This window comes from Gastrolobium bilobum, unplaced genomic scaffold (genome assembly GCF_033153095.1).
Source record: "Gastrolobium bilobum isolate Gb01-03AN ecotype WA unplaced genomic scaffold, APGP_CSIRO_Gbil_v1 utg2626, whole genome shotgun sequence".
NCBI lineage: Eukaryota > Viridiplantae > Streptophyta > Magnoliopsida > Fabales > Fabaceae > Gastrolobium > Gastrolobium bilobum.
This window is the reverse complement of record NW_026897790.1, coordinates 1-18338: the sequence shown is the minus strand read 5'-3', so window position 1 is coordinate 18338 and position 18338 is coordinate 1. Positions and strand designations below refer to the sequence as shown.

The 18338-nt window shown below is 37.7% G+C and overlaps 3 protein-coding genes across 3 annotated transcripts; 2 read left to right on the top strand and 1 right to left on the bottom strand.

The window, feature by feature from the left end:
- Nucleotides 1–952: 952 nt before the first annotated feature.
- On the bottom strand, nucleotides 953–3259 carry LOC133310357 (uncharacterized). Its single transcript, XM_061511273.1, has one exon. It carries the CDS (start codon nucleotides 3257–3259, stop codon nucleotides 953–955), a length of 2307 nt encoding a protein of 768 aa, XP_061367257.1.
- A 6979-nt stretch (nucleotides 3260–10238) lies between these two features.
- On the top strand, nucleotides 10239–16252 carry LOC133310356 (protein BREVIS RADIX-like). Its single transcript, XM_061511271.1, has 4 exons — nucleotides 10239–10403; nucleotides 14337–14674; nucleotides 14864–14996; nucleotides 16031–16252. The coding sequence occupies exons 1-4, from the start codon at nucleotides 10239–10241 to the stop codon at nucleotides 16250–16252; spliced, it is 858 nt and encodes a 285-aa protein (XP_061367255.1).
- Nucleotides 16253–16263: 11 nt separating this feature from the next.
- LOC133310359 (protein Brevis radix-like 2) lies at nucleotides 16264–17598 on the top strand (the record flags this gene model as incomplete). The annotated part of the gene is made up of 5 exons (XM_061511275.1): nucleotides 16264–16367; nucleotides 16521–16653; nucleotides 16842–17083; nucleotides 17279–17343; nucleotides 17528–17598. Coding segments are annotated over exons 1-5 (615 nt in total), but the record flags the coding sequence as incomplete, so codon positions are not given.
- Nucleotides 17599–18338: the final 740 nt, after the last annotated feature.

The following is an 18338-nucleotide window of genomic DNA, read 5'->3' as shown; positions in this document are numbered from 1 at the left end:
CCGCTTTATGTCAATTTGATGACGCATGTTTGTTTAACTTACTCATTCTGGTAAGTTTGCATATGTAATGGGCCTTGCGTTTTGGCTTAGCCATTTTAATTTCGTAACTCAATTTATCTAAGGTAAAAACAACAATGCCATATGCCACTTTTTGGTATTATGACCAAAATAGTGGCATTTTGACTTGATCAGAGTCATTATGAAAAATTGTATATGTACCTCGGATTTAATATTGATATATCAAAGATAGACAAGAAAAATTGCAATTTTCTCATTTATTGATATCAAATTACGAATTACATGAATTTGCCGGCATATTCGGCTTTTATCAAACCCCTTGTAGAGGGAAGAAAAGTTGCATTTTGATATACTTAAGCGGAGGAATGCAGATTTAGCTGTAGTATGTCTTCAGCTTATCTACATTCCAGGTCCGCTTAACTTCTTTGCCTTCCACTGTCTCCAGGATGTAAGCTCCTTTTCCGAGCTTTTCTTTAACCCGGTAAGGTCCTTCCCAGTTTGCAGCTAGCTTTCCATCTCTGGCATTTTTGTTGCCAATATCAGCTCTCCTGAGCACCAAGTCATTCTTTTCAAAATTCCTTGGTCTCACTTTCTTATTGTACTTTGTTGCAATCTGTTGTTTCGCCATTATATTCCGGCAGTGAGCAGTGACCCTAGCTTCTTCTACAAGGTCTAATTCTTCAATAAGCATTCTATTGTTCTGTTGTTCTCCTTGCTCAAGACTATTCAGCCTTCTCCAGGAGGGTTCTCCAATCTCCACCGGGATCAAGGCTTCACATCCATACGTTAGCCTATATGGGGTTTCCCCAGTTGCAGTTTGGGTACTAGTTCTGTAACCCCACAGGACAAAGTATAACTGGTGAACCCAGCTTTCTTTCGCGGCAAACATTCGTTTCTTGAGACCCTCCACAATCACTTTGTTGGCCGCTTCGGCCTACCCATTTGACTGTGGGTGCTCCACGGACGCGAAACGATGGGTGATGCGTAGGTCTTTCATTAGCTGCTGGAATTTCTTATCAGCAAACTGCGTTCCATTATTAGTAACCACCTCGGCTGGAATTCCGAATCTTGAGACAATATTTCTTTCAAAGAATCTTTGCACTCGAGCCGAGGTGATCGTGGTGACTGGTTCTGCTTCTATCCACTTTGTGAAGTAGTTCACAGCCACGATCAACCACTTGAGTTGTCCTTCAGCCGCTTTAAAAGGTCCTAGCAGATCGATTTTCCATTTGAAGAAGGGCCATTGGGCCGAGATGGATTTCATCTCTTCCGGTGGTGAAAGGATCAACTTGCCGTGCTTCTGACAGCTGTCACATTTCTTGACATGCTCTTTAGAATCTTCCCCCATGGTTGGCCAGTAATAACCAGCTGTGAGGGCTTTTCTGGCCAAGGCTTTACCACCCATATGGTGCCCATTTATCCCTTCATGGATCTCGGCAAGAACATACTCGGCTCCTTCCGAGTCCAAGCATTTTAGCATGGGATTATGCAAGCCCTTTCTGAATAGCTGGTCATTCACGATCGCATATTGGGTCGCATCTCGAACCAGCTTCCTGGCTTCCAGGCGATCCTCTGGCAGTACGCCTTTCTCCAAATAATCAACCAGAGGTTTTCTCCAGTCATTTACAGAGGTTACCACCATCACACAACTCAGCGTCGTTATGCTTTGATGCACCACAGTTCTGTGATTCCCCGGATTTTTGGTGCTGGCTAGCTTCGACAAGATGTCAGCTCGGCTATTCTCCCCTCGCGGGATGTCAGAAACCCGGACCTCATCGAAGTCGGCCATAATTTCCTGAACCCGGCTCAGGTATTTCATCAGTAGAGGACCTTTAGCTTGGTATTTTCCTTCTATCTGCGAGGTTACCAGCTGTGAGTCGCTGAACATGTGCACTTTCCTAACGCCGTGTTCTTTGGCCTGAATCAAACCAGCTATTAAGGCTTCATATTCAGCTTGATTATTGGAAGTTGGGAATCCCAAGTTCAGAGAATGCTCTATGGTCACTCCTTCTGGGCTTTCTAATATGATTCCAGCCCCACTTCCTCTAATGTTGGAAGATCCATCAACGTAGACCTTCCATGCATCCCCGTGTTCCTCATGCTCCGAGTTCTGTGGTGTTAATTCCATTACGAAGTCGGCTAAGGCTTGTGCCTTGATTGCTTTCCGACTTTCATAAACAATGTCGTATTCACTGAGCTCTATTGCCCAGTTAGCCATTCTACCTGCCAGGTCTGGTTTGTGCAACACTTGCCGAATAGGCTGGTTAGTCCTCACAATGATTTGATGGCCCTGGAAATACGGCCGCAACCTTCTAGCCGTGATTAATAGGGCAAAAGCCACTTTTTCTAGCTTTTGATACCTGACCTCTGCACCTTGTAGTGCTCTACTGACAAAGTAAATTGGCTCCTGGCCTCCGTTTTTTTCCTTGATCAGTACATCACTTATTGCTTCCTCCCCTACTGCCAAATACAGAATTAAAACATCTCCTGTGTTTGGCTTTGAGAGGATCGGTGGAGTTAATAAACACTTTTTTATTTTTTCAAACGCGGCTTCGCACGCTGGGTTCCATCCGTCAGTTGCTTCTTTCTTTAAAAGTTTAAAGAATGGGAGGGCATGTTCTGCCGATTTCGGAAGGAACCGTGTTAGCGCCGCTAAACGTTCGGTTAGCTGTTGAACCTCCTTTTTACTTTGAGGCACAATCATGTCAAGAACTGCCTTACATTTATCCGGGTTTGCCTCTATTCCTCTATGGGTTAGCATGAAACCGAGAAATTTTCCAGCTGCCACCCCGAATGCGCACTTGACTGGGTTGAGACGGATGCGATACTTTCTGAGCTTTTGAAAGGTTTGCTCAAGATCCCGGACATGATTCACCATATCGAATGACTTCACGATCATATCATCTACATATACTTCTACATTTTTCCCCAGCTGATCTTTAAAGACCTTATTCATCATTCTCTGGTAAGTTGCCCCTGAGTTTTTAAGCCCAAATGGCATCACATTGTAGCAATAGTTGGCATTTTCAGCAATGAAGGCCATTTTTTCCTGATCAGCTGGGTACATCGGGATCTGGTTGTATCCTGAATAGGCATCCATGAAAGGCAACAGACGAAATTCAGCCGAATTATCCACCAGCTGGTCTATGTTGGGCATAGGATAAGCATCCTTCGGGCAAACTTTGTTTAAATCCGTGTAATCAGTACAGATTTTCCATTTTCCATTCGGTTTTTTCACCATGACCACATTAGCTAGCCACGTCGTGTACTGTATCTCTCGAATGAAACCGGCATCCAAGAGTTCTTTAACGTGCTCCTGTAGAATTTGTTGCCTTCAGGTCCCAGTTTTCGTTTCTTCTGCGAAACTGGCTTGGACCCCGGATAAGCTGCCAATTTGTGACAACAGAATGCGGGGTCGATGCCAGGGATTTTTGACGACTTCCACTCAAATACATCCGTGTTGCTTTTAAGATAGTCGACCAAAATTTGCTTGATCTGGGGGTCTATGGCTTTACCAATGCGAGTAAACTGACCAGGTTCTACCCCCAGCGTTAGATCCTCAAGCTCTCCATCAGGTTCAGGTCTCGGCATTACTTCTTCTCTCATGTCGAGTTCAACCATGTGAACTGGTTTCTTAGATTGCTGAGGAATTAGATTCCTACTGGTTTTATCCCCCAGGTGAATTCGGGGTGGGCTCGAACGTCCCCCTTCATTATCTTTAATAGTATCAAAGTAACAACCTCTGGATTCCTTCTGATCTCCACAAACCGTGATTACTTCATTCTTATTGCTCACCATTTTTAACTTTTGGTGTTTTGTAGAAACTAGCATGTCCCACTGATGTATGGTTGGCCTTCCCAGGATGATGTTGTATTCTGATGGGAAGTTAGCCACTATGAACCTAACCCATTCTGATCTGAATGCTTCTTTTGTTCCCAGGGTTAACTTGAGATCAATGTAACCTTTAGGAGGCGTATGTTCTCCGTTAAAGGCTACCAACGTCGTTCTGCAAGGATTGTGGTCCTCTTCATCCAGGTTCATCTTCTTAAAAGAATCCCAGAGTATGATGTCGGCACAACTTCCTGCATCCACGAAAATCTTCCTGACCAGGCAGTTTACTAGGGTCCTTGCGATTACCAGTCCATAAACATGACCGGGCAGCACCCCGCGCATGTCTTCCTTGGTAAAGTATAACAGAGGTGGATCTGGCTTGGTTGAGTCTTCTTTAAACTTGGGACGATCACGAATGGAGAGTACCTCTTTCAAGTACTTTCTTCTAGCACTTACAGTATCTCCTCCACCTCCCAACGCTCCACTAATCACATTACAATCAAATTCCGCTTCAGGGAATTCGTCATAGTTGGAATCATTTTTCTGATTCTTATCATGTTTGTTCTTCTTTTCAGTAGCGAGGCTTTTGCTTCGGTTCCTGTTCCCCAACTTCCTCTTGTTCTTCTTGGAACCTTGAGTTTTTATCACATATTGATGTATCTACCGTCCCTCACAAACTTCTCCACCGCGTCTCGGAGATCCCAACACTGATCAGTGGTGTGACCTGGCCCATCATGAAAGGCACAGTACTTGGATTTATCTAATCCTCCCCTGTCAAATATGGGACGAGGTCTCTCCACCTTTTTCATCTCCGTCGTGGCTACTTCCCTCCAAATTCGAGAACACGACGCATTCAAAGGTGTATACTTATCGTACCTTCCAATGCGTTCTCTCATGTCCGGGATTCGTTGGCGCTGATCTTTCTTCTTACTGTCAACTCGTTCTTTTCCCTTCGAGGGTGGACTCTTCTTCCTTCTCGGGCTTGTTCTATTGACTTCATCAGATTGTGCATTTGCAATCTCCATTTGCTCTAGTTCAAGGTATTTCTTTGAGAGAGTTCTAAACTCCTCCAATGTCTTTACTGGGTCCTTATAAACCGACTTGGCGAACCTGGATCCGCCGTCGAGACCTGCGACAATGAGATGGACGTGAACATTCTCTTGCAACCCTGGGACCTGCAGCGCAGCGTCCTTGAACAGGTTAAGGTATTTTTGGAAGGTTTCTCCAGGTTGTTGTCGTATCTTTCCAAGAGCGAACTCGGACTTTGGATGCTTCTTGCTGGTTGCAAAGTTCAACAAGAACTTCTATCCGAACTCCTCGAAAGTTCCGATGGAATTAGCAGGCAAGGTTGAAAACCATGCTTGTGCTGCCTCTGTCAATGTTACAGCGAATATTCGGGATATGAGAGGTTCATCAATTCCCCGAATATACATATTCGTGTCAAAGGCATCTCTGTGCACTTGCGGATCTTGGCTTCCATCATATTTCGGTAAACGTGTCGAGTCAAAGTCCTCTAGGAAGACAACATTTAGTATTTCAGTAGTGAATGGGCTATTATTATACTGCCCCCTGCTGTACTTCCTCCTATATCCACCAGGTTCTACTCGTCCTCGGATGTTTTGAATATCTCGTTGATACTGAGCTCTAACCCGGTCCTCCTGACCGTCAGCTTGTGCTTGATGATTTTGTGCATCCTGGGCATCAGTGACCTGGTGACCCTGGTTTAGCAGGTTACCAGGGTTTCTAGGTCCTTCTCGGCCATAGGCAGGCTGGCCTTCGAAATTGGTCATTCCTGGCGCAGCCCGCCGTGTTAATCGTCGCTCCAGGTCTTGCATCCCTCTGTTATTTTCTTCTCGAATAGCCCTGAAATCTTTTTGCCTTTGCAAGTTTGTACGGGTTTCCAACGCTGCTATTCATTCCATAATTGTGTTTAATGCGTTGTTGGCCAACCGAGTATCCGGATCGGCCGATTGAGCGATGCGTGCAGCCAGATCGCCAGGATGCTGGGGAGGGTTGCTCCTTACTGAAGCTACATTTGCTGCAGCTCCCCCATTTCGGGGTGCCGGTGGTTGAAGCGGTGTCCGAAACATCGTCTTCGACCTGGACATGATCGTAATCCACGTTGTTTTCGATCTGATTATGAGGCTGATTTATCTCCTCAATGACTGGATCCAACGGCTGATTTTGGTTTTGGGGTGGCTGCTGGTTACTGCTCCTTGTTTGGATTGCCATCCCTTATCAGATTTGGTGGGAACTTCAGATTCAAATTCAGAGAAAAGAATCCCCACAGACGGCGCCAATGTTCTGTCCTTGAGACAGAGATGTCTAGCCCAGTTAGGCTAGTACGTTAATATTGGATCTGATGCCTTCTCCAAGGTATCTAAGGGGGAGATACCCTTGAGTCGAGGAGATCACTGTGCACAGAATACTATAGTGGCGTTAGACAATGGGGTGTGTGTGTGCACAGTGACAGCATAACCCAAATATTTTTATTATGGTATAAATTGATCAAAGTTTTAAAGTATCTAAAATATATACATATATATATATATATATTTATTTATTTAATGCTAGCTTACCATAAAAAGTAAATTCAAAATTTCGATGACATGGTATTTTATAATTAAAAATTGAGGTTTATAAATTTTTTGTTGCTGCATCAACACAAAATTTGTAGAATCGGGTCGATACGCACAGCGCCCGAGATAATAAAAAAGGGAAAAAAATTGTGGTCTTCATATTTTATTGTCTCAGCAGCAAAATAATTTTTGGAGCATTAACATAAAATTTATAAACCCCTTAAAAGTTTATAACTAAAGCCAAAAGTTAAATAATTTTTTTTAATAAAAAAAAGTTAAATAACTTAAATCAAGTGTTAAGAGAAACGGTTGATAATATTGGCAATTTCTTTCATTAAAATTATATTAGATACTCAGGAAAATTCTTATCTGTCCATCCATGCATGGAATCAGGGAGAAGAATCAGGAAGAATATCATGTGATTGCAAGAATTTCTGATCTGTATCACAATTAACATCCAAGGATGACATCATAACAAGCAGCAAAACACAAGTTGAATGAGAAGTTTCTATTTCCAAATTCAATTCTGTCAAAAAGTGCATTCACCAATCCTAACCATCGATAGTCATATGGTGTAAATTGATTTTAACTATCGTAATCAAATCTTGAGATATCAAAAATAAAAAACAAATATACATAAAAATTTCTCTACCCCTTGAAATGTTATAGTTACAATTGTCATTAAATATGTCTTAACATTTATTAATCGGATAAATAAGTCAAATGTTTTTATTATGGTATAAATTGATTTTCACGATGGTAGTTTAATTTTTGAAGTACCCAAAATTTAAAATAAACGTATCGGAAATTATAGGACAAAAATTTCTCAATCCTAAGATCGTTATAATTATGGATGTCAATATAAACGTTATAAAATTATAAACGTATCGAACAAAAATTTCTCTACCCTAAGATCGTTATAATTATGGATGTCATTTAACGAATCCAACATTTGTTAATCAGATAAATAACCCAAATATTTTTATTATGGTATAAATTGATCAAATTTATAAAGTATCTAAAATATATATATGTATATATATTTAATGCTAGCTTACCATAAAAAGTAAATTCAAAATTTCGATGACATGGTACTTTTTAATTAAAAATTGGGGTTTATAAATTTTTTGCTGCTGCATCAACACAAAATTTGTAGAATCGGGTCGATACGCACAGCGCCCGAGATAATAAAAAAGGGAAAAAAAATTGTGGTCTTCATATTTTATTGCTTTAGCTGCAAAATAATTTTTGTAGCATTAACATAAAATTTATAAACCCCTTAAAAGTTTATAACTAAAGCCAAAAGTTAAATAATTGTTTTTAATAAAAAAAAGTTAAATAACTTAAATCAAGTGTTAAGAGAAACGGTTGATAATATTGGCAATTTCTTTCATTAAAATTATATTAGATACTCAGGAAAATTCTTATCTGTCCATCCATGCATGGAATCAGGGAGAAGAATCAGGAAGAATATCATGTGATTGCAAGAATTTCTGATCTGTATCACAATTAACATCCAAGGATGACATCATAACAAGCAGCAAAACACAAGCTGAATGAGAAGTTTCTATTTCCAAATTCAATTCTGTCAAAAAGTGCATTCACCTGTTATCAAAAAAAAAAAAAAAGTGCATTCACCAATCCTAACCATCGATAGTCATATGGTGTAAATTGATTTTAACTATCGTAATCAAATCTTGAGATATCAAAAATAAAAAAAAATATACATAAAAATTTCTCTATACCTTGAAATGTTATAGTTACAATTGTCATTAAATATGTCTTAACATTTATTAATCGGATAAATAAGTCAAATGTTTTTATTATGGTATAAATTGATTTTCACGATGGTAGTTTAATTTTTGAAGTATCCAAAATTTAAAATAAACGTATCGGAAATTATAGGACAAAAATTTCTCTACCCTAAGATCGTTATAATTATGGATGTCAATTAACGAATCCAACATTTGTTAATCAGATAAATAACCCAAATATTTTTATTTTGGTATAAATTGATTCTAATGACTGCAATCAAATTTTTAAAGTATCTAAAATTTAAATATATATATATATATATATATATATATATATATATATATAATGCTAGCTTACCATAAAAAGTAAATTCAAAATTTCGATGCCATGTTATTTTTTTATTAAAAATTGGGGCTTATAAATTTTTTGTTGTTGCATCAACACAAAATTTGTAGAACTCGTTAGCTATAGCATTGCACGGGTCGATACGCACAGCGCTCGAGATAATAAAAAAGAGAGAAAAAAATTGTGGCCCTCATATTTTATTGTCTCAGCTGCAAAATAATTTTTGGAGCAGTAACATAAAATTTATAAACCCCTTAAAATTTTATAACTAAAGCCAAAAGTTAAATAGTTTTTTTTAATAAAAAAAAGTTAAATGACTTAAATCAAGTGTTAAGAGAAACGGTTGATAATATTGGCAATTTCTTTCATTAAAATTATATTAGATACTCAGGAAAATAGTTATTTGTCCATCCATGCATGGAATCAGGGAGAAGAATCAGGAATAATATCATGTGATTGCAAGAATTTTTTATCTGTATCACTATTAACATCCAAGGATGACATAATGACAAGCAGCAAAACACAAGCTGGATGAGAAGTTTCTATTTCCAAATTCAATTCTGTCAAAAAGTGCATTCACCAATCCTAACCCATAAATTGATTGATGATTTATGTATTAATGTTTGATTGATGATTTATGTATTAATGTTTGATTGATGATTTATGTATTAATGTTTGATTGATGATTTAGATAAGATGAGTCAACAAACATAAATTGTTTAGATATGATAAGTCAGCATTGAGTCAATAGTGTATAAAGCCAAAATCTGAGTCAAATACATCAATAAAGAAAAAGGAAATAAATGCACGAAACCCATATCCGAGCCCAAAACTTCAACTATAAATAGAGACCTAACCTAACCAAAGCAATTCACTCTGAATCCTCAAAAATTCTCCACCACTCTTCTTTGGTCAAACATAAATTTTTATTTTTATTATTATCTTTCTTTGGTCACCAACCACTTCTCTTCCCCAAGTTGTAGAAGTCACCAAACACGGAGACCAGGTAATCCTAATCTCTAGGTGGTTGTAGATTCGTTTTGTATGAAATTTTATTGTGTGTATCCTAATCTTTAGTTAGAAATTTATGAGATTTAAATAAATGCATAAGACATATTTCCTTTATTTAAACTTTAGTCTTTGGTTTTATTTTAATGTAATAAATTTAGCCTTGCACCTGTCCATTGTACAGGTGCGGCGGTAACATTCCCCAAATTAGATTTAGATTAGCTTTCGCAATATTTCTATTATTATAATTGTAAAAAAAAAAATGTGACAATTTATTTATTATAAGATTGTTTTATAAAGTGTTAGAAATTTGGGGTGTTACAGTTATCTTAGGACCATTTTGTTTCACGTGAAAGATGTTGTTTTTTGGAGCATTGTTATTCATTAGTTGCATTGTAACTCAATTGCTTCATCTGTGTGGTCTTTATTTCGGCGCTTTCCCTGTAACCTAATCATTGCTTTTGTTTACCATAAATGGCCATTTCCTATCACCGTTTCATTCAATGAAAGTGATAACCTTAAATTCATCATATTGTTCTATTATCCATTCAGAACCAATGACTTTTATTATTATTTTTATTTTGTTCTATTATCCATTCAGAACCAATGACATTTATTGATATGGTTCATTTCTTCTCTATATGTCATTCCCATTCTCAACTGTTGACAGACACTCTTTCATTCTCTGGAATCTAACCATAAATGTTTGCTTATTTTGTTGCTGTTCAAGATAAGATGAGCTTTTTAGCGAAGATGTTTTTGTTCATGAATCCGTGTGCCAAGCCAACCCCCGTTGATGGGGATGAAGATGACCATGGGAACGGCACGCCGAACACAAAAGAAGCCGTCAAGGGTCTGTCGTTGCAGGTCCATAATACTCTCTCCCTCTCTCTCAACAAACATTGTTTTTTTTTCATCTTCTTTTTCCATCTTTGTTAAAACAAACAAAATCAAACCAAATGTTTACCTTCTTCTTTATTTTGCTTCCTTTATATTTCCTTATTAGTTTACCTTCTTCTTCATGCTCTTCCTTCTTCCTTATGATGTGTAACATCCCGTTACGTACCGGGAATGTTATCATTGCATATGGTATTAAGCGCAGTTACAATCACAGTAATTGATTTAATTAAATTACGGGTAAACTTTTTCTTTTATTACATTCATTTCTTTAAACATTAACCATTTTCGTAATCAATTAAAACAACGCCATAATTGTAAATGCAAAACTCGCGGAAGCATAAAACATACCAAATATAATCTCTCTAAGCAATACCATTTTTTTTAGGCTTTAGAAAACACATTTTTAAAATTTAACACAGTGGTAATCGATTACCACCTTGAGGTAATCGATTACCAAAGGTTACTGTAGAAGTCAGAACCTTAATTTGGGCTCCCCTGTTTTCTGGTAATCGATTACCAGAGATTGGTAATCGATTACTGAACTAGGTAATCGATTACCAATGCTCTGGTAATCGATTACTTGGAAGACAGAAGCTCAAATTTATGAAATCTGACCCTGCTATAGTGTTCTGCCCATAACTTGAGTTATACAACTCCAATTTACACAATCTCGGTCTCATTGGAAAGCTAAGAGAAAGGCCTACAACTTTCATGAAGGCCAACGGGTTCAATTCTATTATATAAGGAGTGAAATGCTAGTAAAAACTAGGTTTATTTTAGAAATTTCGGCAAAACCTCCTTTGTTTTTACAACTCTCCAAATTTTGCCAAAGCAACCTAAGACATCAAGACATATATATATCAAATGGGTGGCACACACAAGGACCAACAAGCCTCGGGGCAATTACAACCCATCACAGTTCATCATTCCTATACTATATTGATTAGGTTTCAATCATAAGGTCCATTTGCATGCATTTGAACATTATTCACATATACAATCTTGAACTAGGCCTAAAGCCCTTTACATTACATTACATGCTTCCAATACATTATAGGTGGCTATGGACATGTTCTCATGCTCACTCCAAATATACAAATGGATCAAAACATAGTTATACATCATTTATTTGCAAGACTACATCTAGTCATGAATATACACAGCAGGGCATTTCAACATGTACAAATTCATAATCTAAATACAAAGCATAAAATCCTATACTACGCATATTCAACAGAATCTTCTAACATGCTAGGCCCTCCAAATGATCCTCACGCTATACTCTTCCACTAAGCAGGCCTCTTGCCCGGAGATCCACCATGCTCAGCAAGACCTGAAATGATGTCCCCAAACGCGGGGTGAGATATACAAATATATCTCAGTAAACCAAGGATACTAGAGGATCACTCCACCCCATGGCTCACTCAATGTGCATCCAATGATCATCATATAAAATGCATAACATACAATATCACACAACAACAACTGGGCACAAATCCAAGGACATCCACATCAGGATTCCCTTAAAGGACCCCATCATATAACTCCCAGAATCTTCCTGGTGCCTCTCCCATGGTTGAGACGACCCTATGGCAAAACCCAAATGGAACTCCTCATGAGACCTATCCAGCGGAAGTCCCACGTTTGGATCATCCTAGTACCGCTCCCAGAGTCGGTTCCACGGCAAAACCCGACCGGAATCCCCAAAGGATATCTCCAGCGGACGTCCAAACCAACACACATCTACTGGCCAGAGATCACAATTATTTCACACAACATGCTCCAAGCATGTCACACAATCATGTCAATAATGCATGAACATACATTTATACATAATCAAAGGCATCAAATCCAACCACAACCTTCCACTAGGTGTGGTGGAACACACGAGGGAATAAAACCCAAGTTCCAAAGGTTTACCTCATTCCGAAGCCAATGCTCCACAACGTAAGCTCCAAGCTTAATTCCGCCCTATTGAGTCCGAGGGAGGAAACCTATAATGATCAATCAACATGATCATTAACACAATTTCAAAACAACAAATTCACTTTTAAAATACAATAATTCTCAACAAAACAACTTAGGCCTAATGGCCAACTACATTTACTCCAATTACTTCAACCATTTAAGTCATTAAACTAAATCACCACTTATGCACTAAGGCATCACTCATTGGTTATACCACATTTTCACATCATTTTCCTTATTTCCTTGAATATGGTTGAAATCTCACACACACATCACATCCAACATTTCTCCTTTCAATTTCACTACACCAAACCAACCTACCATTCATTTAAACACCAATCACGATCCTATAACATCAACTATATCATTTTTAAATCATCTAACCATGTATCAACCATTGATTAAAGCCATTTTTCACTTCAATTCTTCCTTCTCACTACATGGTTCGAAAATCACAAGGAACCATCCAACAAGGTTCTCAATCCAATTCAACACTTATACTCATCATATAATCCTATTATTTACATATACCAACAGTCCATAATTCAATTATTCAATTACACCACATACCAATTTCACAAGGTCTTGAAAACTCAACACAAAATTTGCCTAAGTTAAAATTCCCACATCACTATAAATTTTATTGTATCAATCATCATCATTTGTCATTCTAAGCATTTAATTACAAAAGAGACATATCATTTGAAGCTCCTAACTATCATCACTTAACATACAACTTCAAAACCCTCATCAATATTATGATCTCACCAAAAACCAAGTGAGGGTGAGAAACATTACCACCAATAGCTTGCAAGTGGTCCAAGGAGTGATAATCAAGCCTCCACTCAAGCCAAAGCACCATCAATGGCCCTCAAAATCCACAAAACCGCCACCTCTTCACCATGGAAGATCTCATCACACACTCACTTTCAAGACTCTCTCAAGAAGGGACACATACTCACAACCTCAATGCAAACAACTTTGATGTTGGAACTCTATTGATTTGGTGGCTAGATTTCAAGTTGGGAAAATCAAAAAAACTCTAAAGCTTCATCCATGGAGACGCTCACGGGAGAGGAGAAGAGAGGGAGGAGAGAGAAAATGAGAGAAAAGTGGGTCATAAGCCACTTAAGTCACTCCAATCCCTAGGTGGGTCCCACACTCGATTTAACTTTAATCAATCACTAATTTCAACCACAAATTCATAACCTACGTATTTTTCTGGTTCATGTCATATTTTTGTTTCCTAAAAGTATTGATAAAATTTCATGCTTATCGGTACAATTATACCGCAGTATTTTTACACCGGGAAAATCACTATTCATCAAAATTTTCAAAACTTGCCTATTCACTCGATTTTTCGTCCTGAATCCATTTCCGGCATTATTTTTATCATTTGAGGTCTTCTACTCAATTTTTCATGCCTCGGGTTACGTGTTAGGTAATTTACCATTTTGCCCTTTTCACACAGTTTGGCCTTAATTTCCAGATTTTCACTAATCCTTCCCTTTTAACCCACATTATAGCATATAATTTCATATTTAGATTTACGAGGTGTTATATGATGCCTCTCCTAACTATTTCGAACCAAATGTTTCTAAATTGTGTGAAAAATTGGACAAGTAATATTTGGATAGAAATTACTAGAGATTTCTACAAATAAAAAATGCTTTCCATTGGGGGTACATAGTTGATAGTAGGATATATAGATATATAGACTTTCACGTTCAAGGATGTTGTTGTCATCCACATGCATGTATTCTCTACCAAGTACATTCTCCACTAGCCCAGTTGTAAAGGTATTGTATGATGCTTTGAAAATGACCTAAGCCTGAAACCTTAAGACTCCATGGTATGTATTAATTGTATGGTACATGATTAAGACTTTTAAATGCATTGATGCTAATTTGAATTTTTATTCTGCATATGCAGATTAAGGATCTGGCGCTGAAGCTTTCATGGAAGAAAATCAAAGCTGGCAACCCCAAGAGCATCAAGTATGACACCGTTTCTGAAGAGGGGGTTCCATACGGCTACATTGGTGGTGGAAGCGCAAGTTCAACCCCTGCTTTGGACTACACAAACCCCAATCAATCCCCAATTGGTAACACCACCCCTGGAGGGCGTCAACCTCAACCACCAGCTGGTAGTGTAGCGATGGTGGACGTGACTGGATCCAACAAGTGGATAGCAAAGATGGAGCCAGGTGCTCACATCACCGTTGTGTCTCTTCCTACTGGGGGCAATGATCTCAAAAGGATTCGCTTCTGGTATGTATAATATGTCCCAAGTTTTGAAAATATATGTAGTACCTTAGAGACCTTCAAATATATATATATATATATGAGAATTTTAGTTGTTGAAAAAAAAAATTAATTATCATGTAGTAATAAAGACTTACAATACTTGTTATTCAAAAAAAAAAAAAGACTTATAATACTTGGCATTTAAATTTGAAGCCGAGACATGTTTGATAAGCCGCGAGCCCAGAGGTTGTGGGCTGAGAATTACGACAGGATCAGGGAGCTTCATAATATACATAATTTAAATCAACATGTTTTCAACACTCCTGCAAGGTCTAATGATGATGAGGTAATCTACAACTTTTACACACACACGTAGACCTACATATAGCCTACATACACACACTCATATGATGTTTTTTTATATAAAATATACATCATACGGATGCCTTGTTATCTAGGCGGGGATTGTTTTGGTTTAGGATGATGTAACTCCGTGTGTGTTGTGTTTTGTCCACTTTTTCGTGTACAAGGCTGGTCCACTTCCTCTCACGGATTGGATTGGTCCATTTATTGGTTTATTTATATGCATGAGGTGGTTCCGTGGTTCTGACCTGAAGTGACCACCATGATCAACCAATCAAGCCGGTCCTAATCCCTTTGTTTTTTTTATAGTTATAAATTAGGGAACCAACTTTTCAAGTGGGTTCTTACGACTCTTCTCTTTTTAGCCACTTAAAATTGCACATGAGATTATTCACTTACCATCATTATCCTGTTTTTCAAAAGTTTTCTATTATGTGTCGATGCAAATTATATGATTTAGTATGGCAGGAAAGTATATAGTTGGTGTGGCCAGGTATGGATTGCATTTATGGCAGAAGCATGTTTATATCTATAAGCAACTATTTGTTTTTACACCATTATTCCATTATCCACGAGCCTCTTTATTTTGCTTCTTTTATATTTGCTTATTAGTTTACCTTCTTCTTCATGCTCTTCCTTCTTCCTTACGATGCCTCTCCTAACTATTTCGAACCAAATGTTTCTAAATTGTGTGAAAAATTGGACAAGTAATATTTGGATAGATATTACTGGAGATTTCTACATATAGAAAATGCTTTCCATTGGGGGTACATAGTTGATAGTAGGATATATACATATATAGACTTTCACGTTCAAGGATGTTGTTGTCATCCACTTGCATGTATTCTCTACCAAGTACATTCTCTACTAGCCCAGCTTTAAAAGTATTGCATGATGCTTTGAAAATGACCCAAGCCTGAAACCTTAAGACTCCATGGTATGTATTAATTGTATGGTACATGATTAAAACTTTTAAATGCACTGATGCTAATTTGAATTTTTATTCTGCATATGCAGATTAAGGATCTGGCGCTGAAGCTTTCAGGGAAGAAAATCAAAGGTGGCACCTCCGAGAGCATCAAGTATGACACCGTTTCTGAAGGGGGGTTCCACACGGCTACATTGGTGGTGGAAGCGCAAGTTCAACCCTTGCTTTGGACTACACAAACCCCAATCAATCCCCAATTGGTAACACCACCCCTGGAGGGCGTCAACCTCAACCACCAGCTGGTAGTGTAGCGTTGGTGGACATGACTGGATCCAACGAGTGGATAGCACAGATGGAGCCAGGTGTTCACATCACCGTTGTGTCTCTTCCTACTAGGGGCAATGATCTCAAAAGGATTCGCTTCTGGTATGTTTAATTTGTCCCAAGTTTTGAAAATATATGTAGTACCTTAGAGACCTTCATATATATATATATATATGATAATTTTAGTTGTTGAAAAAAAAAATTAATTATCATGTAGTAATAAAGACTTACAATACTTGGCATTTAAATTTGAAGCCGAGACATGTTTGATAAGTCGCGAGCCCAAAGGTGGTGGGCTGAGAATTGCGACATGATCAGGGAGCTTCTTAATATACAGACTTTAAATCAACGTGTTTTCATCACTCCTGCAAGGTCTGATGATAATGAGGTAATCTACAACTTTTACACACATATGATGTTGTTAAGAGTTAAGACTCTATTTCATCGACCATGTTATTTTTCATGATACTTCAATTCATGTTTATCACTATATCGTGAGAAGAGGTTGACATAAATAAGAGCTCTCTATTGGATTCTCGAGATTCATTCATGTACATTACTATTGCCTTTGAACAGAACTCGGGGGAATCTGAACAAGATATCCCAATGGCTTCAATGCTGAACACGGATTCGACTCCGGGGAATTTCCATGCACCCGCTGGGAATATGGAGTATTTCCATCGTGGGATATCAAGGGCTAACAACCCTACTGACAATGACATGGATGCTGAATGGGTTGAGCAGGATGATCCTGGAGTGTCAATCACTGTGAAGAGGTCAGCTAATGGGACCAGGGAAATTCGCCGTATCAAATTCAGGTAATATAAAATGCATATCAAAAACATGTTCCTTATTGTTTTTTCCTTCACAATTAGATGGTCGTAGGAGCATGTTCTTTGGTGAAATTAGGAAATGGTAAAATCCTAGATTGCATGTAACGCCAAATTTCATTTAAAAATTTATTTAGAAGATTAGTGGGTTTTGATTTGACTCTTTGTTAACTTTGTCTGCAGCCGGGAAATTTTTGATGCAGATGCAGCCAAGGATTGGTGGCTGCGCAACAGGGTTCGAGTTCATGGTCAGTATATGTGAAGCCTTGTTGCTGTGAAGAAAAGTGGATGTTCTAAACTGCTGGAATTTTCAACTTTTCTTTCCTAGACATTGTTATTTTCTTCTTGTTGTTGTTCACTCCAGTTTATGGAGTGTAGTCTTGGTGATGGTCTCTTAATATGTTCTAGTTGGTACTGTTTCGTAAGTTTAAGTTTGTGGTTCTCTATTTACTCCAATGACTGTGGGGTATATTGCTGTTGATTTATCTTTGGTTGAACATTTGGTAAGTTTGGTTATTTAAGACCAACTTGCTCTTTTATAATATATATTTTCCTTGTGTGGTTTATCAGCGCAAGCTTGTGAAAACCCTATATGTTGATGAATGATACGTAATCTTTTCCCGAAATCCTTAGAGATCCTTCTTAAAACTTAAAAATATATATTTAATCGATTATAATATATACGTAATCTTTTATAATATATACGTAATCTTTTTGGAGATTTAATCGATTAAGTTGAAGAGTTAATCGATTAAATCTTCAAGTCAACCATTTTTGTCAGTTTTGACCTTTTAATCGATTAAATCTTCAACTTAATCGATTAAAGAGGGACAGATTGATAGATGGTTTTGAATGAGAGACAAAATAATTATTAATTAATTAATGAAGGGTAAAAGGGTCAAAAAGCCGAAAACATATCCTTTTTAAAATGTCATGATTTGAATAGTCTTACTTTTTTTCACGTGTTTCTTTTTTGATGTTACAAGAGAAAGGCATAAAAATAACTATAATAAAACCTGTCAATTATTCATATAAAATTTATAAAACTTAATTTAGTGTCCCAAATTCGATTTGAATAGATAAAAAGGTGGCACTGTACTTTTTTTGGAAATATTCCATTTGGTTCATTGCTTCGCAACTAATCCGATTCAATTTGAATAGATAAAAAGGTGGCACTGTACTTTAAACAAAGCACAACGATCAATTAACAAAATCACAACAATAATAATACGATAGATCAAGA

Bases quoted from the DNA above. Each gene is read 5' to 3' on its own strand.
- LOC133310357 (XM_061511273.1), bottom strand. From the start codon at position 3,259: ATGGTGAAAAAACCGAATGGAAAATGGAAAATCTGTACTGATTACACG.
- LOC133310356 (XM_061511271.1), top strand. From the start codon at position 10,239: ATGTTTGCTTATTTTGTTGCTGTTCAAGATAAGATGAGCTTTTTAGCG. The intron at 10,404-14,336 runs GTCCATAATACT...CTGCATATGCAG, and splicing joins TCAAGGGTCTGTCGTTGCAG to ATTAAGGATCTGGCGCTGAA. The intron at 14,997-16,030 runs GTAATCTACAAC...CTGCATATGCAG, and splicing joins CAAGGTCTAATGATGATGAG to ATTAAGGATCTGGCGCTGAA.